The sequence below is a fragment of the Vidua macroura genome, chromosome 3 (assembly GCF_024509145.1).
Source record: "Vidua macroura isolate BioBank_ID:100142 chromosome 3, ASM2450914v1, whole genome shotgun sequence".
In the NCBI taxonomy this organism is placed as follows: domain Eukaryota; kingdom Metazoa; phylum Chordata; class Aves; order Passeriformes; family Viduidae; genus Vidua; species Vidua macroura.
In genome coordinates this window covers 75,746,968-75,765,751 of record NC_071573.1, presented here as the reverse complement: position 1 = coordinate 75,765,751, position 18,784 = coordinate 75,746,968, and the positions used below count along the sequence as shown (strand labels likewise).

Genomic DNA, 18,784 nt, shown 5'->3' with positions numbered 1-18,784 from the left:
TTTAGTTTTGCTGCTTTCTTTATTCTCCAAAAGGCAAGCCTGCTTATGGGTGCCTATTGTTAGGACAGACTGTACATTATTGGAGTTTTATGCAGTGCTTTGCACAGCAGTGTCCTTGCAATTCAGTTTTCTTGCATTTTCCATAAAATAAACAATAATATTGATATTCAGGACCACCTGTGGTGACTTATTCATTTTGAAATATTTAAACTAATAACTTTACTGTATCTGTAATAGTTCACAATTGTGTGTGGGTTTTTTTTTATTCTGATACAGAGTTGCACATGGAAATTGTAGAATTATTTTGTTTTTATGGCACTACTTACTTTTTGAATATGAGTCTTTTTAGTGATGATGCAGCAACTCATTATGAGTAGCATGCTACAGAGTTCCTTTTTCCACGTGGCTTAAATTAGGTTTGTGTACCTAAGCAGAGCTTTGGGGAAGGCACACTGTTAAACTCTGACTATCAAAACATGAGTTATGTTTGATGCAGGTTCAATCAGGGATATAACTTGCTAGCAACAAATTTTTGGGTTTTTTTGGGTTTGTTTTTTTTTTTTTTTTTTTTTTTTTTTTTTTGTTTTTTTTTTTTTGTTTTGGTTTTTTTTTTTTTTGTTTTAATTTGAATTTTTGTTTGTTTTTGTTTTGTTGTTGTTGTTTTAGGGGGATTTTGTTTTGTTTTTTTGGGAGTGTTTTTTTTTTAATCTTGAAGTTTTTATTTTGACTAGGAATAAAGACCTTGTGCCTTGTTACAACCAAGAAAATCACTTTGTTCTGGATGGAATGTCCAATATACAACAGGAAAAAAAATCTCACATCCTTAGGTTCTGTAAACACTAAGATAGTTCTTTATTGCAATTTTCATTACTTATTTTGAATGATATCAAGAAAGCTATACCTTTTTGTATCCAGAATGTGATGTAACAAGTGCCTTGTATATATCCTTGATTTGGTAAGCTCTTTGGGGCTGTGTAATTATGTAAGACTGTCGGACACTGACATACTAAAAGAAACTCCAAAGGTTCAGTGGAATTTGCATTACTAATGGTAATATGTTACACTTGAATATTGTGCATAAAGTTGTATAGCTTGCTGCTCAGTTTTATTTCTTTAATTATATATCCTCTTAAACTATGAATGATAGCTGACCTTTCCATTTCATGGGATTCATTTTAGTTGCTTGACAAATGCTTAAAAAACAATATTTAGGTAAATTTCATAGAGCAGATGAATTACTGTAGGCTCAGTTATCAGTGACTGATGTTATGTGACATTTTCTCTGTGAATTTATATAGAACTTTTTTCAGAAGAATTGTGTAATGAGCCTCTTAATCATATTTCATGCAGTTGGTATTGATGGATATGTTTTTCAGTGTTCAAGAGACTCCAGAGGACATGGCTGATTGGCTGATGATTGATTTAGGATAGACAGGCTTGAATTGGGAGGGAAACAAAGCTAGTTATAAGAAGAACAAGGCACATTTTTATGTGCTGTAAAGAAACATTCACATATTAAATTGGTTATTCAGATAAGTATACATTGCACAACTAGAGCATAGTTGATATTTGATGTGGGCATGGTCATCTGTCAAAGCTGTATTTTAACTCCTGTTCATAGATTCTGAATGTATTCTTTTTTGTTGTGATAGGTGAAAACAGCAAAGGAAAAATGACATGGCTTATGTAATGAAGAATAAGAACATGAAGCTAAGGACACCCAAAGGTTATTTCAGGACTAATAGAACAAAGTAGATGAAATAGATTATGATTTATTTCTTTAATATTACCGTTACATGATCAGGGAATTGCTATTTTTAATACAAACTGCATACTGTAATGTTTTGGCCTGAAAAAGTTTATAGCCCAAATAGAAAAGATTAGGTCAGGACTGGATGCTTTGTAGCCCAAGTGACAGATAAACTGAGGTCCCAGATCAGAAAGAATGTGCTGTTGATCAATAGATCACTGACGCCAGTAAGATTTTTCACAGGCCTAAAATTACATGTGAAATGGAAACAATCTTCAGGTATCACATCACAACTGAGTTCCCTGAGCAGTGTGGGAAATTGATCTGAGATCTCTGAAGTGCTGGCTTACTTTCTTCATAGCTTTTCTGATGCCTGAAATGAGAAGTACAATCAATTTCCCATAAAGAAAAGGCTATGGAACAGGTGAATGTAGAATTAAGTGCATTCCCCATAGGATGTGGGAAGTGAATTTGAATAAAATACTGCCCTTAATGAAGATGCCTATGTATTTTAAAATAATTTTTTAAAGAACTCAAATCTGTATCATTTAATTGTGGAGACAGAAATTTGAGATGACAAATCATCTCTTTTAAAACAATGCTAGATAGTGTTAATTACTTAGAAAATTCAATGCAACAAGATGAATAGCTAAGGAAAACCTTGGTGACTTCATTGATCAGTTCTTTAGCAATTAATTTGCTAAGTGGAGGTAATTCTAAATTACCTGGGTAATTCTATCCCAGGACATTATTATTGTGCAGCTAAGTCTGTGGTTGAGCAAGAATTTGTGTAGATCAGGGCTGTGCTTTGGTGGGAAGTTCCAAATGTTTGTTTTGTGTTATAGTGGACTTGGATCTAGGGCTGCTGGTTGTTACTGAAGCAGTGTTTGAGAAATCAGAGGGAGGAAATGTTACTCTTGGAGTTACTGTAGGTTGCTGTAGCAAGCTCAGTTTACTTGCCTGTTTTTGAAAGCTTACATTTCTTTTGAATGTTGCATTTAAAGTTGAATCAAACAAAAATGGAAAGTGATGAATGTCTCTTCACAATCATGCTGAGGGAACTTTGAGATATTGTAGAGGTTATTGCTATGCACTGGTACCATGTACTTTACATAGAAGGGAGGGTATTTCTTGAAGGCCTCAGGTCACAGCAGGTAGTTACTTATGATTTCAGTCACAGTGCTGTCTTTTTAACAGCATAAGGCATAACCATTTGTTCATTTTATATAATTTACCTGTCTTCTGACACTGCATATGTTTTGATTCTGTTTCTTGCCTTTAAAAGGCCACTAAGATTTGTGGAATTCACTGACGAAATGTGCTTGTTTAAAATACGTACAGCTTGGTTAAGTTGTTTTGTAATCGTTTGCTGTTTGCCATGACTGCCATGGCTGTAAGGTTGATGTGTACAGATGAGGAAAAGCTCATTACTCTCATGGATATGGAACACCTGAGTAAGTAAGAAAATGACTCAAAGGCAAGGAGCAATTTATATGTCACCGTTGTGACAGTGAGCAATTTGTATTTTGGGGATTTTGACACACATCTTGTGTATCTGTTACCCACGTATCTGTTCCTGAAGTGGTATGTTGTGAAGAAGTCCATATATGTTGCTGCAGTGCTGCCTGACTGGTACAATCAAAGTGTCTGGACATTTTAGCAGTAATTTGGTGTTATTTTACAGCTATTGTGCATTTTCCTTTTGAAAGCTAAACAACATGCTGAGAGCATGGAAAGTCAAACACAATGACTGTGCTAAACATCTTTGGCAATTCTGCCTGGTTGCATCAGATCTGATCCCATCTAAGTCTATACACCCCATGGTTGTGTGTCATTCAGTTTTGAGCTCTTGTTGACTTTTGTATTCTATGTTTGTAGAAGAAAATGTTTTTATAAAGGTGCCTGTAACTACTCAGGGCCAAGTGTTGAAACTATGGGTGTGCTCTGTGTTAAATGCTCACCAGCTTGCCACGTTTCTTTGAAGTTTTCAAGAGCCTGAGAATTTTTTTATGGCTTGAATATTTTTATCTAAGGACTGTGTTTTGTTTTCTTTTTCCTTTGGGTATAGTTCTGTAGCTTTGTTTCTGTTTCAGGCCAAGATTAGAAGACAACTGGAGGGTTGATTCCTTCCTTCTTCCAAAAAGAGGAGCTAATAAAGTATCTGCCTGCCTCCCAAAAACAAGGCCATCCAAATCCGTAGCATCTGAAATAAATGTGACCTCAGGTGGAATTCCACAAAAGGAATACATCCATTTGTGTCAGCATGTTGAGACCTGAATTTTGGAGCAGTTGCCAAAAAATCGCAAGTGGATTGCACTTACTTTGCACTGGGAGATTTGTTTTACTTATTTTAAATCTTAACTGAAATATCAGAATTTAAACAATCAATTTATTTACCCCAATGTTACCTAGCTATATGATTGGGTGGCAGAACAAGATATGGATATTTAAGAAGCTAAAAAAAAATTATAAGTCCTCTCATTAGTGGGTTTTATTATAAAAGAGATCTTTGGTTAACACTGGCAACCTGTGCTTTCAAGTCTCAGGAAGGTCTTGAAGCAGAAATGAGGCATAATCAAATAGATTTTATTTCAAGCTGAAGTGCTTTAAAATAAAATATAATAGCAATGTTGAATGAAGTCAATAAATAACATTATTAACGTTTCATGCTTAGTCAAATTTGGTAGCTTTTCTGATAGGTTTGACTTTGAGTCGTGCATTTGTCGAAATATTTTGTATTTAGTTTGTTTTTCTTGTCTGTCACTTCTGCATTCACCTGAGATATTTATCTTATTGCCTCATTTTTAATGTACCCAAGGGAAAAATAAAGTAGGCTTTGTATTACAAGGCCTTGTATTACAACCATGACTGATGGATCTATATAAGCTCACAAAACCTTTGAGTGTTTTCAGGGATGCATCTGAAATTGGAGTTTAACAGCTCAACTGTAACTCATTCTCCAGGTTTTGGTGAAGTCTCAAATCAGAATGTAATGGTCTGTATTTTTTTTACAGATAAAACTACAATATTCAGGTATAGGAGTGCAAATTAAAGGCTGAGTTTGAGTTCAACTTCTGCCTATGGTAGAACAGTTTTTTTCTCATGCTGGATTAAATGTCAAAACCATGAGGCTAAGAAAGAAATTTGCCTGTTGGTGAAGGCAGTGTGGATCACTGAGCAGTACAAAGTTCATTTAAGTGGGAGACTACTTTCCTGGAGGCTAATCAAGTTCAGCTGAATGTGAACTGTCTGAGGATCATTGCAGGCCTTGTCTTTTGATCTACTTCTTTGGCCTTGTTTCCTGAAAAATAGATGTAGTTCCTACTCAGTTTCAAAAACATTCACAGAATATTTGAGGCGTGACTACCTCAGAGGACAAGGGAAGAGCTACAGACATCACCTATCTGAACTTCTGTAAAGCCTTTCACCCAGTCTCCCACAACATCCTTCTCTCTAAATTAGAGAGAGATGGATTCAATGAGGGGACTGGTAGGTGGATAAGAAAGTGTTTGGACAGTTGCTTCCAGAGGTCAGTGGCTTAGAGTCCTGATGGGCATCAGTGACAAGTGCTGTCACTCAGGAGTCTGTATTGGGACCAGTGTTATTTAATACCTTCATCAAAGTGCCTCACCCTTGGCAGGTCGGCAGATGACACCAAGCTGGGTGTTGCAGTTAACACACCTGAAGGATGGGATGCAATCCAGGGGCCTGGGCAAGCTTGGGAAATGAGCCCCTGGGGATCTCATGTGGCTTAGTAAGACCAAGTGCAATGTGCTGCACCTGGGTCTGGGCAACCCCCAGTATTAAGGCAGGCTGGGGGATGAACAGATGGAGAGTGGTTCTGTTGATAAGGACTTGAGGGTGCTGAGAGATGAGAGGCTGGACATGAGCCAGCAATGTGCCCTCACAGCCTGGAAAGCCAAACATGTCCTGGGCTGTGGCCAGAAGGGAAAGGGAGAGGATTTTCCCCTCTATTCTGTTCTCATGAGACGCCACCTGATGTGCTGCATCCTGCTTTGAGGTCCTCAGTATAGGAAGGATTTTGACCTGTTGGAATGAGTCCAGAGGAAGGCCACCAAACTGATTAGAAGGGGCACTTCTCCTATGAAGAAAGACTGAGAGAATCATGTCTGTTCAGCCTGAAAAAGAGAAGGCTTCAGGGTGTGTGTCCTTTCATTATGTAGAGAGAATCTTCAAGAAAGCTAGAGAGGGACTTGTGATAAGGGCATGTAGTGATAGGAGAAGGGGAAAGGCTTTCAGTTTAAGTGAAAGAGAGTCAGTTTAGATTAGATATTACAAGTCCTGTACTGTGAGGATGGCCAGAGAATTTGTGGGTGCCCTGTCCCTGTAAGTCTTCAAGGCCAGGTTGGGTGGGGCTTTCAACAAACTGGTTTAGTGGAAAGTACCTCTGTCCGTGGCAGAGGGGTTGGAACTAGATAATCTTTAGGGTCCATTCCAACCCAGACTGTTCTGTGATTCTCCACAAAGTCACAGTTTTGTGTCTTACTGGCAGGTACAGTTCTGATAGCCCACTGCACTCTTAGACTAGATCTGTAGTTATAAATAAGGTGAACAAGGGCTTGTTTTCTGGCCCTAGAAAGACTGGCATAACATGGCGTGTGGCAAAATGGCTAAACCTTATGTGAACATTTTGGCTTTGTCCATGCTACCTATTTGGAACAGTCATGGCTTGAGTTATCTCCTGGACCATAGTCCAGGCATTGCCTGGGAGAGTGCTAGTTGGCAGGGTCAAAGCTCTGCTGGAGGCTGTGTTTCTTAAACACTGTGGGTGATCATGGACAGTGACTGAGTTAGTGGCCTGATCTTGCTGACTTTATGAAGTTAGGTGTAGTAATAGACCCTGTGTAAAGACCATGTTAGAATCTCTGTGTTAAAATAATCTCCTTAAGGTAAAGTTAGTAAGTGTACACAGAAGTCATATAGGAATGATTTTTGGTTTACAGATAACATTCAGTTAAGTGTTTCTTTGTATTTGTAAGCTTAAGGCTTTGTGTGGAATATTATCCCTTGACCAGAAAGAGAGCTGTATTGGTAACCACACTGTCTTTAGAGGGCTCCTATGTTCAGGTCTGTAGTGTAAAGGATGTTATTGTAGCATGGTTGGAGGACACAGAGCATCTTTTGCCTCTGAGCATTTCCAGCCTTTCTGGAGGTATCAGTGATGGGGTTGAGCATACAGAAAGTGTGCAAATCTACCCCTCAGCAGACAGGTGTTTCTTTGAGACTTTACTCTCTTTAGTCAGGAATTGGTGTGTGAAAGGAATATTTTCCAAAATATTTATCTAGTAGTGAATTTCTGAGAAGAGAAGCTTATCTCTCCCAGACAGCGACTGCAGGTCTGCTTTTCCAAAGAGTAGGTGGCTGATGAGTAGCTTGCAGCTCCTGACAAGCCTCACATTAGCTACTAGATGACAACAAAATATTCACCTCTGATTACATTTTTAATGGATAAGAAAAGTGACTGAACTTGTTAGAAGTTTTTTTTTTTTGTTTTTTTGGTTTTTTTTTTTGTTTTTTTTCTCCTTAGGTATATTTCATGGCTGTGTCTTACTGTATTTGTTTGATAAAGCTTTTAAACTATTTGTTGCTTCTTTTCTATTGCCAGTTTGGAAGAAGCCCTGATATCACTTTAATTCAACAGAAATTGCAAAATCAGAAGGAATGACTGTATGATAAATGTCATTCTTGTTTATATTGGATGATTTCCAGGAAACAGATTTATGCCAAATTATGGTGTTTTAACGATGAAAAGTACTAATATTTTCTGAAGAAATTACTTATTTGCAGGAAGCACTCAGTTCTTGAAGTCACCGAGTCTAGGTGAAACACGGAAAAGTTTGGGTAAAGATGATGTAGTTATTCATATGTGCTAAATAGTTAGAGAGAAGGTAGAGCTTATTTTTTCCCTTCAGATTCAGCACTGCCTGGAGGACAGATTGCACATATGAAATCCAGTGAGCTTGTTGACTGTCTCAGCTTCTGCAGGTATCAGCCAGAGTACAGAAAGAAGGTAGCAGGGGTTATGTCCATGAGAAGTGCTTTGTTACTGGAGTTCCCCAAGGTGTAGTTTGGTAGCCTCTGTAATGACATTGAGTATAGCACGAAAACTACTGGGGATAAGTTTAGACTTTCTTCAGTAGTGGCAGATGGCAGAACTGTTCAGTTTATTTGTTCACAGTTTACTGTTCAAAAACTCTGAGTGGTGTATTTTGTTAAAAAAGTGTGGGAGGGTGCCAAAGAATGGAGAATGGGGCTGAGAAGTAGAGAAGGAATGGTAAGTCGAGGTAGTGTAGCAGGAGTACAGGTTGGGAGGGAAGAGTGAAGGGCAAAAAAGTTTGCTGGAGATGAGAAGAAAAAGATTCTCACAAGAACTGTACTCAAGAGACTGAGTACAATTGTTTCATTCCAGGGAGACACTGAAGACAAATGATCTGGAAAGTAAGACAAATGATCTGGATGAAAGGGAGAGTTGCTCTCCTCAGTGGTATATTCAGGGAAATTCCATAGCACCTTGCCTGTCTTCAGTTTAGACTTTATGATATGAGAAACTGAGGCAATAACAAGTAAGGGGAGGTTGTAAGTTTAGGTGTCTGCATCTCCATCATTCCTCCTCATTTAATAAGTTGACTACTGCATTGCTCATGTTTCAGTCTGAGATGCTTATTTGAAAAGGATTGCTTCTAAAAGACAGTTTTAACTGCCCCTTCTTTTCAAGTAATTCTGTATGGCTTATTGCTCCTTCTTATATACAGTGATACTATACATAAATATTACTTTTAGTGGTGCTTGTGTAGATTATTCTTTTCCCAGAGTCCAGTTACCTTTTTTTATTGCATTATACCTTATTGTGTGACTGTTCTCACTGATTTCACCTGAATTACTTAATTAAGAAGTATATGTATATTGAAGAAAAGGATTTCTCTCAGTTTATCTAGAATAAGTTTTTGTATTTCTTTAATGATAGAAAGACTCAGTTACAAGATTGCTGTGGTGTTACTGGAAACTTGGTATAGATCTCATTCTGACTCTCAAGGCTGCTGCTATTTGGAATTCTTATCTAAAATTGCTTAATGGCATTTCTGTTTTTTTTCCATAGGCAATGTTCAGTCTCTGCATGGTTGAGAGTGAAGCTGATGAGGTGAATTTACATGGTGTCACAAGCCTTGGTTTAAAACAAGCCCTGGACTTTGCATATACTGGACAGGTATTGTACAGTTCTTCAAATTAAGAAATGCAATCAAAAGCAACTGCAGTAAAAATTGACTATGACCTTTTTGGAGATACTAGAAAATATCTTTCTTATACAATGCTCAGTACAAGCTATTTTGATTTAACAGATCTTAATTTTCTTATACTGGTGGTGGATTTTTTCTTTAGAAGAATTGTTTACTAAAAACACTGCTTTATGTGCATCATTGTCAGGTAGGGACCCATGTAGGGCTTGCAAGCCCTTTTTATGGTTACCTGACTATTCATAAAATCTTAATGTGAGTTACATCTCCTTGCTAAATTATATGTAAAGAAAAGTGTTTCCCTTATAATAAATATTTATAAACTCTGCTGTGTTTGACAAATTATATAATTGAGGGGGAAAGTAGTCTCTTATTCTCTGGACAGATGCAATTGAGGCATCTTTGTAAATGCTTATAGGTACTATACATCTTCATTTTGGCCTATTCCTTATGGTACTTCAGAAAATGCAGAGTGATGCTCCTTTGCAGAGTGATGTGCCTTTTCCCTCTGCCTCTTACCAAAAAAAAAAAAAAAAAAAAAAAAAAAAGGTATTTATGACCTGCCATATTTCTGAACTGCATGCTTGGAGAGTGTTGCTGTGTGACTTTGTCTCAGTTCAGAGTTCATGGATAGTGGGCTCAGAACACCCAGCTATTTTTGCTTTGTACTTTAAAATTCTAGATAACCAAACTATTTCTGGAATATCACTACAGCAGTTGAGTCCATTGACGCACTAGTGACGTTTATTAGTTAATTTTGAAAAGGAAGGCTTAAATCCATGCTATGATATTCTGAAGAGTTGTTGGGTTATAAAAATTAAGGCATCTGCCTCCATACTGTGAATTGAGTATACAGCCTTATGTGGGTTTTTTGTTTTTTTTTTTTTTTTCTTTTTAAAGGAAACTAAGTAGAAATAAGAGGAGAAAATATTCCTTGTTTTAAAGGAGCTATTTTTGTGACCAGCCCAGAAAACAGTTATGCTTTAGCGTTGGTCTTGGAGATTAGCACTTGAATTTCTTTGAAAAAATATTGAGTTTGTGCTGTTTTGGAAAGCATAATTATATCTTTGATATAAATGATAAACAGAGATGCCATACTATATTAGTGAATTAGCTGAAGATCTCAGTACATGACTTGTCATTGGTATGCTTTTTTTCTTTCAGTTGAAAGCTTTTGTTAAAAATTGAGTGTCTTTGATAAAAATGAAAATGTTAGGTGCCTATACATCACCATATTAGTAATTTAAAACTATAGGTTGATTATTCTGAAGAGAAAACTTTGGTTAAACAAAAGTATCTTTTTAGAAAACGGGTTGTAATTGATTTCTATCTGACCCATCCCATCTGCTGTGATTAGAAGCGTTCCCCATCTTTCTGCAAAATTCAAAGTCGAACAAAGCCATGTAAAAGACATTGAGAACCTTTGGAAGGATGGATGTGGCTTTTATGTAACCCAGCAAGTGACCCCAGGTTGCTTCCAGGATAGTATCCTCAGATCCCTAGGAAATATGTACCTTCTGTCATTGGCCCTTTATAGACTTTTGAGTCTCTCTTTTTCAGGCATAACCTACTTTGAATAAGTGAGTGGGTTTCCTGAGTTAAATATAGATGTGCACCTATGTACAGCTGCTCATACATATAAGTGGTTGTAAGGCAAGGCTGGCTCTGTCGTGTCTGTCAGATGCACCAAGTGCTACTTTGATGCCCAGACAAATGAGAAGGATTCTGTAGGAGTTGTCATGTAAAGATGCCTTTGAAGCACAACTCAGTGAAATGTGGGTCTGAGAATTAGCAGTGTCTCATTTCCCTTTCATCCTTGGAATTCTCTTCTGGCATTGTGTATGTATTGAGCATTGCTTGTGTTCTGACTCAGACTGACAGAATCTGGGTGAACATTTCAAGGTAGTGAGTGGGAGTAATCCACAAAGGCTATTAATAAATAAGTGGATTACTCCATGCTTATATCAGAGAGTCCTGAAAACAGAATCATCTTTAGCTTGATTTGCAAACTCTTCCTGTTTTTATAAGACAAACAAAATATTTCTCAGTAATCTGACAGTCACTCGTGCCAAATATAACCTTATATTGCTCTATTAAAATTGAAAACCATGAACTAATTCTCTTCTTTTTTTTTTTTTTTTAATCACATTTCGCCAAAATGTTAGTTCAAAAAATAAGAGTTTCCCTAGGTAACACTGTGGAACTCCCTAAAATATCCATGTCTAAATAGATAAGTAATCAGTTGCAGCTTTTTTCTCTTTACTTCTTTAATATACTACACTTGTATTTGGCACATTACACTCCAAATTGAGTGCAACTTTCTGTGTAAACTAATATACTGGAGACATCTGGTGGAAATATTTAATATTACATGGCAGTATTTGGTGTCTGCAGTTTTGAAAGTTATTAAAATGAAGAAATTTAATTTTTAGGATGACCATGAAATCTGAAATTAAACTCTGTCATCCTTGCCTCTTTGTTAATTTGAAATCCTCCTGCAGACTTCAAATACAGCCTTCATTGTCCTGTCTACTTAGGCAGGACTTATTATTGTCTTATTGTAATTACTGTTGAAAATATTTTGGTTTATAGGAAAAATTGATTGTTCAGAAGAAAATAATGTTTCAAAACTCAAGTTAAATATAAATAATATAACTCCAACTGAACTAATCTATTACTATGGTCCTTAATAATTACAATGAAAGAAATTTTGGTACAGAAATAGATAAAAACTGACAAAAGGAATGGCAGTAGACTTTGGTTTTGTTCTTTGCATGTATGTTCTCAGTAATACTTTAATAATAAAATCTTCAGCAAAAAATGTCTTAGATATGTTCCATCTTGTCTGCAGGCATTTTACTTTGTAGACCCCATATTCAGAATTCAGAGATACAACTCTTTTCCTTTTTAGTTGACTCTTTTCCTGTTGTAGTTGCCGTGTCCTTTCTTCCCAAGAGGGCTTTAAGGTCATTCTCTCTTCTACCTCATAGCTGGCAGTGGTAAGGCCAGGCCAGAGTCTCAGTGAGTAGATTACTCACCCTTTCTTCTCACAAGGGCATTTTGTGAGTGTCAGATGTGCCTTGGAAGGGAGATGGATCAAGTACAATCAATTTACAAACTATATGTTTTAGAATACTCATATAGAGAAGCATTTCTAGGCAAAGAGTTTGGAGCTCACAGTTCCTGCTGTCAAAATAAGAGCCATAATCACTGTGTCAGAGACTCATGGGCATTGTTGTCTATTCTTTTTGACTACCTTTTTAAAATTTTAACTCATTTGTTAGAAAGAGACATAATCTTACTTGGAGGAATGGGATAGCCACTAAATAGGCCAGTGTAGCTGGCTCACAAGTGCTCAAGAGGAGCACTGGCTTTAATTTGCAGTGGATGATTGTGATCCTAATTCAACAAAAATACAAAATAGAGTCCCATGCGTACTGAAATGCTTCAGACTTGGATCTTTCTTCTTTGCTATCATATGGTTTTAATTTATAGTAACAAATATTTTGTATTTAGATAGAATTTTATTTGAGGACCTCAAAACACATTACAAAAGCAAGTAATCCCTGTCCTTATTTTGTTGCATCACAGACAGGAAATTATTTTGGGAGAAAATAACTTTCCAAAGACAGTACAGCACACTAGTGGCTTCTTAGTACTTAATACCAAGTTCTCCTAAGTCCCATTTTCCTAAGTGGCTGGTCTGTTTTTTCCCCTAAACACTAATATTTTGGTTTTGTATTAATAGAAATTACATCTTCCTTAAGTTATAATATTATCCTGAATTAGTAAAGCTGAAGTGAAAGAATTAGTGAGGAAGCCCCTTTATATGAGGCTTTTTATGTTCAGCTCTTTCTCCCATAGTGAATTTTGGGGTAATTTGTCCTGTGATGCCTTCTTAGCCCAAGGTTAACACAGCCTTACTTCCTAACTATGCCATGTTAAAATGTTTCCTTGTATTAGAAGCCACATACAAAGTTGCACTTACAATGATTCAAAAATAGGCTTTAAACTTTCTGTTATTAGCATATTTAACAGGTTTTCTTTTACTCACAAAATGCTAATGTAGCAGCAGCATTTCCATAAAGGTAATATGGGTATATTATTCCAGTTACAAATCTAGAACTTCAGTTTATTTCCAGGTATGTTGCTCCAAATATTACTTCAATGCATTACCAGTGTGAGTCCTACTTAACTATTGCCTTTACTTTGTATTCAGTTAGTTTGAAACCTGTCATCCTCTTAACAGCTATTATTACTTTACCAAACAGGTTTCAGGAATTGGTAGACTACCATTATGTGATTTTTCACATTTACACACACAGACCCCTGATTAGTTAAAGTATTATCTTGCAGCTTCTTTTTGAAATTGTTCTTTTAGCTTTGCTATTTATTTAACAAAAAACATGAAAGAGTAAAATACCTTCTTAGATAGAAAAGAAATAGTAGAAATAATTATTATTTCTAAGTACAATTATTTGTCCTTATAATTTTTTTGATTCCTTTGTAGAATCTTGGCTTTCATCTCTCATCAATTCCCCATCTCATCTGATGCTGACAGTTTTTCTAGTGATCAGCCACTATTTTATCTGCCATTTTTATTTAAGACCAGGGTAAGGCAGCTGTCAATATCTCTTAGTGCCCCTTATTTTGTTAATCCTCTCTAGTGGGTGGAGGTGTATTGCAAAGCTGTATTGTGATGGTTGATTTTCTTGGGTAAGTGACCTCCTGCATCCTGTGCACAGCAGTTCCACTGGCTGCTTTTAGATTAAAATGATTCAATTAAATTACCTGCTGTCCCTAGCAAAAGTGATTTCAGCTCTTTTCTACTGGGGACAATATGCCAAAGTCATGGATAACTGAATACAACAGGTCTGTGTCTTACTGCAAATACTTAATATAATTTTTCAATGCAATTTCAAAGCAAAAAATATGAAATTGATACTTAGATTTGGACGCTTCCTTTTTCACTTCTCTCAGGATAATCTTGTTTCTGTATCTAGCACTAGGGGTTACAGCTAGGTCCTAGTTTCACAGTCCAGCTACAGATTACCTAAAAGGCTTAGATGAATACAGAGCTTTAATTAACTCATTTTATGCAGTTTATTGTAGAGAAAATTAAATCTTTCACTTTTTTGCTCTGGACAGAAATTTAGCTATGGACAAGACAGTTTTTCTAGTGCTGAAAGTGATTAAAGAATAGTGAATTTGCTTGGAGTCTTGCTTTTCCAAACCCTCTTTAATTGTAGTAATGGTACTTAATAGTGAATCTATGTCAGGGAAAGTTCAGGATGAACATAATGAAAAGGTGACAGGTCACTGGAACAGGTTCTCCAGGGAAGTGGTCATGATACCAAGCTTGTCAGAGTTCAAGGAATGTCTGGACATGTGTTTAGTTTTGGATAGCCCTGCAATTAGAGGGCAAGCCCTGCAAGCAGGGAGATAGGACTAGATGATCTTTATGGGTGCCTTCCAAATTGAAATACTCTATGATTTTATGATGTGTATGCTGTGCACTTAACATGGATTTTCTTCTAATTTTCTGGAAAAATATTATGACGTATCAGAGAAATGCTGGTCGCGATGCTTTCTGGCATTGGCTAATGAGACATCTGGATTTTGTAGCAAGTGCTGCCAAACGCTGTGTGCCAGGGCTTTGGGCAGTTGCCTGCACGGGACTAGAACATTCTTTCCTCAACTCACTTTCTTGAAGCAGCACTTGTCAATGTGCAAGGAGCTCAGTATTCAACTGAATCATGAATGAACAGGGAGACAGGTAGAAGTGCTATCTAGTTGGGAGTGAAATGCAGGCTAAATTGCTTTAAAAGAAAAGTTAAGGTGTTTGATTGCTCTTAAGCACACGGAATGATCTCCATCAGGCAAAAACAACTGATACTTGTGTTTGATGCCTGTCCTGTTCAAAATGCTGATCACTGCAAGTGGAGTCAAGGAGGATTTTTTTTCTCTTCAGAGTGGCAGGAATCTTAGAATTTTTTTTCTTGTTTTCTGTGTTAAATTCCATACAGTTTACTTTCTAGAATATTCTGGTAGGGCTGCATATTTCCTTATTCTTGGGAAATGGGACTTAGGAGAACTTGGTATTAAGCACTAAGCAGCCACTAGTGTGCTGTGCTGTCTTTAGAAAGTTATTTTCTCCCATATTAAATATGACTACATATTTCCTTACTGTTACAGCATAAAACTGGTGTATTTTTAATGTGAATCATGCCACCATCTCACTTTTCCATTGTCCCACAAACAGCTGTATGGAAATGAGAAAAATATGGGGGATATATGAGTAGCTGGAATGCAGGTGATAAAAGTCCATCTTCAACCTCTCAATCTTTGTCTGGGTATGCAGTTTAGTCTTCTTGGGCCTAAAGCAGCCATTATTTAGTGTCTTTAAAAATGGTAGATAAATATAGTGGCCTGCAGTATTCAGGGAATAGAATGTTCTGGTTGTTCTTTCCAGATATAAATCTCATGAGACTCCACAGATGTGACAGTTAATCTGGATCTTACCTTCTCCCTCAGGCTGTAAGTTGATTTGTTGGAAAGGACAGTTTAAGGAGTTTCCTATTCATTCTTTTTTTTTGGCTGTTACTGCCCTCTTTGCTCTGATCTTAATTTTTTTTTTTTTTTTTTTTTTTTTGTAGGCCTATAGGGCTTTGTTGGCTGTAGGAGGGTGGGTTCAGGAGGCATTAAAAGAGTAGGAGGACATTTTTGATTTGGAGAATGTGGAGGTGAGGCCTGAGTAGTTGTTCTTAGGAAAGGTTGGTGGTTCTTACACACTGTTGCCACAAGTCTCAAAGAAGATTGAATAGAGAGGCAAGATACATGATACCAGTTAAGTATTTTTCCATGCTTATCCAGAGACCTAAAGTGTTGGAGGGGATGCAGGTTGAGTTGGGAAAAGAAGAAATAAATCTTGGGCTAAGAGGGAATAAATTCTAGTTTTGAACTGCTGGCTGGAGGGTAAGAATATGGGGCAGGGTGTTAAGGTCCTTGGGTTTCTGTAACAGTGGGACTGGTTATAAAATTCCCTTTTCTGCCTCAGTATTGTGCTTTACAAGGTCAGGTTTAATTTACCATTTTCTAGTTCTTGCATTTGAAGAGAAACTTTCTGCAATATATCCAGGAAGTATAAGTGGATAAGTTTCCAGATAGATTAATTTTGTATGTCTAAAAATAATGGATCTAAGAAATTATGTAGTCTGCCTTTCTGGATCTTGTGACCTCAGCATTCCCAGATTTTGCATTGCTTCAATCCCTTGGGTTGTGGAGCTGACCACAGTAGGGACCAGACTGTATTTTATGCATCTTCTCTGGAGGGTTTGTGGCATGGTGGAGAGTAGAAAGGCTGCTTTGAGGAACAGGTTTCCTGTTTGAAAACAGTCATTGTAAGAGCAAAGTAGTTTGTCAAAGTAAATCACTTTGAAAACGAGCAGTATGTCAGGCTTGATGGCTTAGGAAAGAAAGTTACTCATGTATCACAAGATCTGCTTGTTGTATACAGGGAAAAGTTGCTTAAGGGGATTTTCTTGGGTACCATCATATGCCAGAGAGAAGTTGAAAGTATAATGAAAATTAACCCTTCGAAATAAGGATTGAATACAGGGGTGATTGTAAGGTGCAGCCAGGTGCAATACCAGAATTGCATCTAATTAATCTTAGTATAAAAATAGCACAGCAACCTGTCTAATATTGTCTGTGTCATGAGAAAGCACATTCTTCACTGGTGAAGGTTGCCATTTTTGTCTGAATTTGATGAGTCCAAATTATTTTTAAGTTTCTGCCCCAGTAATTATGCCTCATAACGCTTGGGTTGAGGATGGATTACAGAAAATGACTAAGCTTCTCTCTATTTTTTCATACTAAAATTTGTGATGAATTTTGAAGTTGTGAATCCAAAGTAGACCTTAGTTTCACCCTCCTTAATTGCAATAAGCATCGTTCTGTAGACCTCAGAACTATTGTTTTAAGAGTTAGGCAAGCAGAGGTGAGTCAGTCACTGTGAGTGCTTGTGGTGTGCATTTGGTGGTATTTATGTGCATTTACTGTTAATATTGAAATGGAAGGCCTGTATAACATATAAACATCTATGCTGGTAATTAGTAAAAACCAAGAAATTTCTTTAGTGTATAAAAGCTCAAAGGTGTGGAATAACTGTGAATTACCCCAGTTTCAGTAGAAGGAAGGCTTGCAATATTTTCTTCCTTCTTTACTTATAATTTTCTTTTCCTTGTGGATTTTACCAGCATGCAGTTTCCCAATGGTAAACATTGAGCATGGATGAATTAGTATTTTTTACCTATATCCAAATGAGTATTGAATAAAACATCAGGTAGTTCAATTTAAAGCAAAGTTTTGTGAAAAGATAAACTAGGCTTTCAGTCACAAAAGTGATTCTGTTTTCTCAGTAGAATATAGTTTGCATGGTATAGGAGGGCTGTAAAAATGGAAGAACATCTGTAGGAAATACATCTGCCACCTTGAAATGAACTTTTGTTGGTGACTTTGTGCAAATCATCTCTAGACAGTAGCCAGCCACCCTCCTTGCCTCTTGTCCTACTTCTTATCTCATAGTGCTACTAGTATTACTTGTAAATGGATTGCTGTAGCTTTAAAATACATTAATATTATCTCAGTTAAATAGTTTGTCTGTGCCTACAAGGTACTAATCTGCTTTGGGTTCTGGTTCTCTGGCTGACACTTAGTAAGTGATGTGCCATAGGATGGCAGCTTCCTCAGTGTCAATCGTGTGTGAATAAAAACCACTGCAAGGTCTATACCAGCTTGTTTAGTCTGACCTTGAGTTCTCACTTGAAAATACTTGAGAATGACATGCTTTTATTTTTTTTTTTTTGTTTGTTTGTTTTTAATATCCATGTCTGTTGGAGATATATTTGTCACTGAAATCAATTCTAACTTTCTGTTCAACTACCTCTCATCATTCATAGCAACCTGAGTAGCACCAGCCAAAAACCTGGACTGTGCTGGGCCTGATTCTCATTTACAGTAGGATCCTTACATGAATTTCTGGCTAGATAAAGAACCTTCATGTTTTATATAGCATGTAAATGACATATAATGTTCACTTAAAACCTGGTATTAATAAATGTAGTGATTTGCACAAGCATTAAGGATTTCATACGCTGCCAGAACTCAGTGTAAATGAGTTCTTGATATAAGCAAGGATCAGTTGCCTACTCGCCTACTCCTAAAATATCCATTATGTTGGAGATATTTTGTGGTTTTGCTTGAAGAAATGCATACACTTCTTTTTCATTTCCTTCAAAAATAGTTAAACTACAAAAGATGCAGTTAAACATCTTTCTTTGTGTTTTCCATTTTCCTTATTCCATTTCACTAGAGGTATACAAATGATGCTATGACATAAAACTGAATTGTGTGAGCAGAAAGAAAAGGATCTGAAAGGAAGCTTTACTTCTCTGTGAAGCAGTGAGAGACTGACCTCATGTGGTGTGAAACCAAAGGAGCCAGGGGAAGTACAAGGATAAAATTGAATAAAGCGAGCAGCTTTGAAAATTTAATTTTTCTCATGCATTTCTGATTTTTTTTTTTTTTGATGTTGTGCTACTTAAAAAATTTTAATCTAGATAGTTTGTAGTCTGATTGCTAATAAGAAATTGACCAGTGTCCATATTCCCAAAGACATTTTTGTGTCCCAAAAGGGATGCTCTAACAAGCTGACCCCAAGACAGTGGTCTATGAGCTGTGGCTCAATTATCCTTACTGCTGCCTGTACATGATTTTAATT

The 18,784-nt window shown here is 36.8% G+C and overlaps 1 protein-coding gene across 5 annotated transcripts in view; it reads left to right on the top strand.

Moving 5' to 3' along the window:
* The window catches only part of KLHL32 (kelch like family member 32), a 121,547-nt gene that overhangs the window by 38,733 nt on the left and 64,030 nt on the right, over positions 1–18,784 (top strand). For all 5 annotated transcript variants that reach the window (XM_053974410.1, XM_053974406.1, XM_053974408.1 and 2 more), the window contains one exon: positions 8,868–8,975. In XM_053974410.1, the coding sequence (XP_053830385.1) occupies positions 8,868–8,975 (108 nt within the window). The remainder of the gene's footprint in view (positions 1–8,867; positions 8,976–18,784) is intronic.